General features: G+C 43.9%; 1 protein-coding gene across 1 annotated transcript; it reads right to left on the bottom strand.

The window, feature by feature from the left end:
* ZXDC (ZXD family zinc finger C) lies at window positions 1-7,330 on the bottom strand. Its single transcript, XM_010014009.1, has 9 exons — window positions 7,150-7,330; window positions 6,752-6,830; window positions 6,501-6,631; window positions 5,692-5,862; window positions 4,450-5,135; window positions 3,833-3,917; window positions 2,058-2,230; window positions 1,340-1,441; window positions 1-295 (listed from the first exon to the last, which is right to left on the bottom strand). The coding sequence occupies exons 1-9, from the start codon at window positions 7,328-7,330 to the stop codon at window positions 209-211; spliced, it is 1,695 nt and encodes a 564-aa protein (XP_010012311.1). The 3' UTR covers window positions 1-208.
* Window positions 7,331-7,677: the final 347 nt, after the last annotated feature.

Here is a 7,677-nt window from a genome sequence, read left to right as displayed (position 1 = left end):
GTATCTTACACAGGCACATCAAGTGGGATTTACATCTTGCAAGAACATCTCTCAGCTGTAACTGTCCCTAGCAAATTGCAAAGAGTGCAACCATCATCCAGGACTCCTGGTTTTCCTATTTTCCTTGGAAAAAGACCCACCACAGTTATCTCACTCTGTCAAGACGTGATTGCTCGATTTGTTTTCAAGTAACTCTTCTTAATAACAGTCATTCCAGATCCTGTAAGTTTATTGTGCTTCCAGTGAACTGAGAATTATCAGAACCTGCATCATCTTCAGTGGAATTGTGTGGTTCCTGTTAAAGCAAACAGACACCATGAGGAGGTCAGTGCTTTCACCTCTTGATGCTTTTAGTGCTTATCAGTAAGACCCCCTTGACATTTATCCAACACCAGCAAAATGCTTTCAATGGTTTAGAGGAAACCCAAAGCTTTCCTACCTTTGGGCCCCACTCAAAAGGTTTTTGTCTGGAATACTTCAGATAAGCATGACTAATGGAGACCAATTTAAAATCATTATTTGTTTTTCCTTTCTTAACTCTCTACCATGGCCAATGATCCTATCACTCTTCTTGTATTTCTAGGTTTACCACAGTAAGTGCTCCTCTCAAATACTGAAGCTTTATCTTGTATCCAGGAGAAGCACACTTGGTAAGAATAACTGCACTCAGAGTATATCAAAACCAAAGCCCCAGATGGGCAAGTACAAAACGTGGTTTTACGTCCATGCCAATCCTTCACTGCTCAGCTCTCAGCTGCTCCCAGTCTCTAACTTGCAGTTTAGCAGAACAGCAGGTAACAAAACCTTTACACAAGAAGCTGTATGAAGCTTTCTGTGTTCAAGCACCACTGACACTCAGCAGTGAACAAGGGCAAGCACTGAAACCACAGACTGCAGAAGTGAGCAGGCTTTTTAACTTAAGTGCCACTCTCATATAGACACCACTGAAATCTAGGCTCAAGATTTCATTTCCCGCTTCCCTCCTCTCCTGTAGCCTGTTACATATCAATTCTGATCTCCTCTCTTGACCCACTTAATATCTGCAGGATGGGATCAAGAGAACACGGATGGGGCACTTCAGTAGTAAATGAGTAAACATTTAGTTACTCATTATTCAGAAACAGGAAGAAAAACAACCACCTGGGACATGTCAAAGGTTGGTGACACAGACAAGATCAATCTCGCAGTGCAGCTCTCTGCTTACTGCTTCTTGTAAGTGAAATTGAACTCCCAATGAAAAACAAGGTATTAGCATTAGGCTGAACACCAGAGTGCTCACCCTAAACTGTCTTCACTTTCAAGCTAGGTAATAAGACCCAAGGGCTCTGACATGCTGTACCTGAAGTATGTGAACAGGTAAATCCACTGTAAGCTGAGAATGCGACGAGGAAGACTGAGAGCTCAGTTGAAAGGGCAGATCCCCCTCTCCCGGGGAATCATCCTGGGAATACAGAAACATGATGCAGTTACCAGACCTTTGAGCATCCCAGCACAACGTGGCAAATTTCACTTGGCCTCATCTGATAAAGCCACCCTACTAGTAAGGCCTAGAGCCACAGAGATACCTGGAAAGGTATTTTTACCTATGATATACTATGATTTAAATCAGCCCTTGAAAGATCACCATGCCAAAAGGAAGCTTGCTAAAACTCATCACAAGTGCTCCCTCCATCAAGTGTATACAGCCTCAGAAGCTGAACAGGATGTTCCCTACAGCTACAGTGCCCATATATTCCCGGCTGGACTGGGTATTACTACTGAACCAAATAGAACATCTTACCCGTTCCTGCAACACAATTGTTGGAGCCCCTAGTTGTACTAGTGAACCAGCTCTGGTTTCTGGCATTTCTAGATCTCTCCAAAGCCAGTTTCATATGAATTTCCAAGGAAAGTGTTTCTTGCAGGCAAATGCCCTAACGGACACGGTACATACCACAGATCTCAAGATCCCATTTTGGGGCAATAGCGCCCAAATTGGCAGGTAGTCAGGTCCTTCCATAAATGTGCCAGTTTAGCTAACAGAGAAGATGAACATGTTTTTCCTCCTCAGGTCTTACCTGAAGAAGCTGAATTTGCACATACTGGGCTCCAGTGGCAGGGTCCCTTATTGTCAGCCCCCCATTTGGCAGAACTATGTTGCCACCCAGTCGACTGCTAGGAGTGGACGATGAGAAGTTGGTAGGGCTCACTTTACCACCCTTGCTTTTCCTCTGACCAGAACCAGATGCCCCTAAAAGAGAGCAAGTTTAATATTGAGATGGTCAGAAGCAATTTGCCAAAGTTTCCTGCTAGCAGTTTTCAATTTGATGCAGTTAATTACACTACACACAGATGCCTGACAACAGTAGAGTATTATTAAGCACCATCTGATGACTGCTAAAAGGCCAGACAGCAACCAGCTGATGAACTCCAACCGCTGACTGAGCAACTTTTTACATAGAAACCTTTAGGTTGGAAAAGACCTTTAAGATCATTGAGCCCAACCATTAAATCTAGGAATGCCCTTCAAACCACATGACAAACTGCTAAGCTTAGGGCTCACCCCTGTGGTAGCACAGAAATATCAACAGATTTGTGGAGTTACACAAAGGAATTAGGAAGTAGAATTGCATTTTCTACTTTTAATTTTGCAACTCATTTCCTGAGAAGTCATGTTCATCATTTTTCCAAACTGTAAAAGAAGCAGAGTGAAGCTCATCTATTGCCAGTAAGATCCCAAGGACTGTCAGATAGAACAGGCTACAGAAGTACAACTGTCATGACCTTAAGCATTTTCCAGTTTAAAGCAAGATGAACTAGCTGCTTGTATCACAAGCTGAAGACCAAAACCCGAGTCAAAATAAATGTAAGGATACAAACCTGTCAGCTGCTCCAGGTTTTAGTTTGGTTTTTAAATCTACAGTAAATAAAAGGCTTGGAAAACTTCCTTTTAAACACTGAACTTCCCTTTACAGTGTTCATTCAACCTGTTAAACCTAGTTATCCTTCCGTGTGATGATGCACTGAACCTGACAGAATGTGTGCAGGTTCACAAATACAGAAACATGACAGTGCTTAACTCAGAACTAGTCTCTTAACTCACCTTAAAAATCATCACCTCGATTGTCAGAGGTGGAAGGTCTGAGAGACAGCAAGGAAGAACTAAACTGTGTATGTGATATTCCCCCCCAGCCCCAAGGGAAGACACAGCTCAAACACCTGAGCTCACACAGACCACATTTGATCTGACAAAGTAACGGTGTGTAATTCGCATCAGGCAGCTCTGAGTCAAACTGCAGTTCAAGAGGAAGAGGATGCATCTGAAGCCATGACCTAAACCTCACCCTGCACAAGACCTCTCTACTAGGCTAAAGTCTGAGAGAGAGGTTTGAGTAGTTCTAGATAACCAAGAAATAAATTCCTTAATGCGTCATACAGAGTGACTAAGTGAAAGACAGAAATGAAACAACTCCAGCTGACCTTTTCAGTGTCTGTACTGAGTAAAAGAGAACCCACTAGATAAGACCAAAAGCACAGACAACAGAAAGCAAAGCGATCTTAATTATGTTTTTAGTAAAAAATTATAAAGCAGATTAAGAGATGGAGGGATAGTGTCTTGTTAACACTCATGAAACATGTGGTGCAGATCTCCTTGTAAGCTTACTGTGAAGTTGATATTGCACAGAATGTGATTATCCTGAGTACCAGATGGCACACCACATGCGTAATTATTTTAACCAGCAATGAAGAGGACGGGGTGTTTCAGGATGTTCTCAGATACCTGCTCCCATTTCACTGCCAACCCCCTGAATAACTGTACTTAGGAAATTTAACAAAATCAATGGCTTCTCACCTGTGCTGCTCCCATTCCCTTTTTGTTTCCTTTTCTTGGCTAGCTGAATGGCTCTGTAGTCTGTCCTTGCAGATCCACTGCTCTCCTGGTGAAAGAAAATAAAGCCAAGAGATGTAAAGTTTTCTGAATGCAAGAATTCCCTGTTCGCACTTCATCTCTGGAGTTGAACACAAAAAGAAGTTAGCTCCGCATTTACTTTGTAAAATGAATTAAAAGTTAAGTCTGCACTAACACAGTAAAGCAAAAAGGGGAGAGTACTCAAAATGGGAATGAGGACTGAGATGAAGATGTTTCAGTTACTCTCCCAGTCCAAATCTTTCCCTGGAATGAAATGCACAAGACATACCACATATTCTTGGGAATTCTTGTAAATTCCATTTCATTCTCAGACAGATGGATGCTTATTTTTTAATCCCTTAACTTTCCCCACCAGAAATCCAGTGTTTCTTAAGAGGACTTATTACCACACCCAATCTACTGCTGACAACCTATTCAACGTAACGTTCTACCTCACCAAAAAAAGCCAAAACACATGACGTGCAAAATCTGAGAGAAAGGTATCCCTAAAAGGTATCTATCTCAGTCAGCTAGGGATAAAATGAATAGTTACTGCATACCAAAAATGAGCTGCCAGTCACTGTGCCAAGGTCCATTTCTTTCTGTGCGCTGTAGCTCCCTGGAGGGTTGGAGAAGACAAACTGTGTCACTACTTTGCTGCCCTCTTGTTGACCAATAACATCCGAGCTTGGAAGCAAACTGCGTTCAGCTTTAGTTGGTGTTAGTAACTCAGGCACATTGGTACTGCCGAGGCTACTAGAAGGAGTCAAAGTGGCTGTGTCCATGGTTAGATTATTGCTGGATGTCAAACCGTGCACATCTTGGCTGGAATTCCTCACCGACAGGGATGCCAGGGATCCCAAGGCTTCCGCATTCACAGTCTGTACATCATCCAAATTTAAAGTGCTTTGCTGTAGAACTGTTGTACTGGTTCCCAGCAAGAGAGAACTGTCCAGGCTCTGCGGCATATCGCTGCTCGTCACCAGTATCAAGGGGTCGACGGCCTGGCTCAGGGAACTGTTACTGACAGGGAGGTTTCCACCCAGCGTTGAGCCCACCGAAGCAACATCGATGGTGACAATTCCAGAGTTCACCAGCGCCATGTCTGTTGCAATTCCCGAATTGTTACTAGACACGTTGGAGAAGAGGGATACGAGGTCTATGTTGCTGAGATCGCTCTGTCCTGGACTAGTGAGTTCACTGCTGGGTGTGAGGGAGCTGGTTGCTTCGAGCTGAGTCAGGAGATCTGGAAGAGAAGGGGTTTGGTTCTAAGATAGCTCTTTCGTCACACAACGAGGAGGAAAAACATGAATGATCAAAGGAGGAAGCTTCAAACTCAGCCTACTGAAACACTTCAACTTCCCTGAAAGCAGGTCTAAGGACAAGAAGCTTACTGAAGTTCACTCCTTTACTGAGAAATTTCAGTTACAAGAGCACTTGCCAAAAGTAGCACCAAGGCAGTCCAGCCCAAGTTAGGCTGTAGAGGAGTGGGAGTGCAAAAAGAGGTGCTTTTAGTCCTTGCTCATGTTTTACAGGTGACATGGAGAAGGAGCAGCTCTACTTCATTCAAGAAGCTGCAATTTGTCAGTTTCACAGGTCCAGCTTGAGTCTCACTTCCTGATACTCAGTTAAAGGTCCCACTCAAAACCTTACAGAAGGGAAAACCAACTCCAGCCTGGGTGAAAATTCTGCCATTTACATCAACAGGGCTCAGATTTCAACAACAGTACATACCCATTTTCCTTAATAAAACATTCCATCTTTCCACTGCACCCTCCTACAGGTTGAAACAACTACTTTACCTGGGCTGAAGTTATGCTGTTTGACCATGTGCGTCTTCATACTGTGTTTGGAAGTGAAGAATTTATTACAGCTGGGTACAGGGCAACGAGTCTTTAAGGAGTCCACATCCTGAAGGTGTTTTTTGGAGTGAATATACAGGCTACTTCGTGCTGAAAACTTTGCACAACAGCCTGCAAAGAGACATACAAGGCTTTGAAGTTTCATCCGATTTCAACCTGATGTTCCTATTTAGTGATGTAACAGAACAGATGAGAGTAGCTCTGCAGAACTCTATTTGCAGTGCCTGTGTGTGCACTGAGAGGCATCTGAAGAAAACCAAATACATATTGCATTGTTTCACATCAAGGACATCCCAGTGGGTAGGACAGTGCAACAACCTGTTTCTGACAACAGGGAATTCTGAAGTCATGCACTGCAATGCAAAACCTCCCCTTGCTAGAGCATACGAAATGTTAACTCTTCATGATGACTGCTGGCAAAACCATTAAAAGAAGAAACAATCACCAAGTAGAGCTGCTTTACCTTATGAAGCAAAATAGCACAGAATCCCAGAATGGTTTGGGTTGGAAGGGACCTTTAAGCTCATCCAGTTCCAACCCGCTGCCACAGACAGGGACACCTTCCACTAGAGCAGGTTGCTCCAAGCCCCATCCAACCTGTTTAATTTTACCTCTTCAAACTCTGTTAGAAGAAGACTCACTCTAAATTGTCCCAATCCTGTAACAACCATGTGCTTGGAGAAAACACACACAGTCTTTAGGCACCATACACACCAATTACCAGTCAACACATTAGAGTGGAACAATACCTTCTACTGGGCACTCAAATGGTTTTGTACCAAGGTGAGTTATACTGTGGCCTTTCAAGTGTTCTGCTCTTGTGAAGGACTTCCCACAGCCTTCTACTGGGCACATAAATCTCCTGTCATCTTCATGTTTCCTACAAGGGAAGGAAATTGCCGTTGGCATGATTAAATCCACTGCTGCTCAAGTAACCGGAAGAAAACCAACCAAACAAGCAGCAAGTGACTTTCAGGACAGTACAACCAGAAAAGGTTACCTCTTATGTCTCAGCAGCTTGGACATACTGGTGAAAGACCAGCCACAACCTTCGAAGTCGCAGATAAAAGGCCTTTCACCTTAAGCAAAGAAAGGTTATGTTAATAATCTGACAGGGACACGCACACTGCTAGGGGAAAACCTCAAAAGCTGCTGAAGTTGAATTCATTGAAGACAAGACAACTCCACAACCCTCTCCTGCTATTCACTGCAGAGTACTGTGAGGCCCCTTCCCTCTCAGGCAGTCTATGCTGACTATGACAGTGTGAAGTTGCTTCCCACCAGATCTAAGAACTTTCACTCAACAAAGGGACACTTAGAAAACAGTTTTTCCAGCAAAACGAGCCCATGTATTATCTCCCATGTACCTCCCCAGGTCCAAGTCGCCCTCACGAATACCTGTATGGCTTCTCATGTGGATTTTCAGTCGGCAGGCTTTGTCATACTGCTTGTTACAGCCGGGGAAGGAGCAGGAGAACTGCTCCTGCTCTCGGAAGTGGGCTCGATTGTGGGAGAATAACGCACTCACTGTGATAAACGTCCTTTCGCAGCCTGGGGAGAGAGAAGGGGCCCAGCCCATCAGCTTCATACAAACCCGAATCAGGAAAACTGCATTTTCTCCCTCCCTTTAGTGAGGGACCTTCACGATCCTTCTTCCAGGATATTACATCCTGATACACAGAAAAACCAGACAGTGCAATCCTAAAGTACACTGCTCCCAGGGATTAAGATAATTTAGCCCATGTGGGCAATCAGAATACATACAGCCTGGTTTAAGGCATACCACTAAATACTTACACTGTGTTCCACAAGAGCATAAAGCCACGTGGAAAACAGACCAGTGAAAGCGCAGCACCCTCCAACGCCCAAACTGTCATGGAATTAGAGTGGTTTGCGCTGGAAGGGAGCTTAAAGCTCCTCCAGCTC

This window comes from Nestor notabilis, unplaced genomic scaffold, assembly GCF_000696875.1.
Source record: "Nestor notabilis isolate BGI_N333 unplaced genomic scaffold, ASM69687v1 scaffold25444, whole genome shotgun sequence".
In the NCBI taxonomy this organism is placed as follows: domain Eukaryota; kingdom Metazoa; phylum Chordata; class Aves; order Psittaciformes; family Psittacidae; genus Nestor; species Nestor notabilis.
Note: the sequence above shows the minus strand (reverse complement) of the source record. Positions and strands in the feature narration are given on the sequence as shown.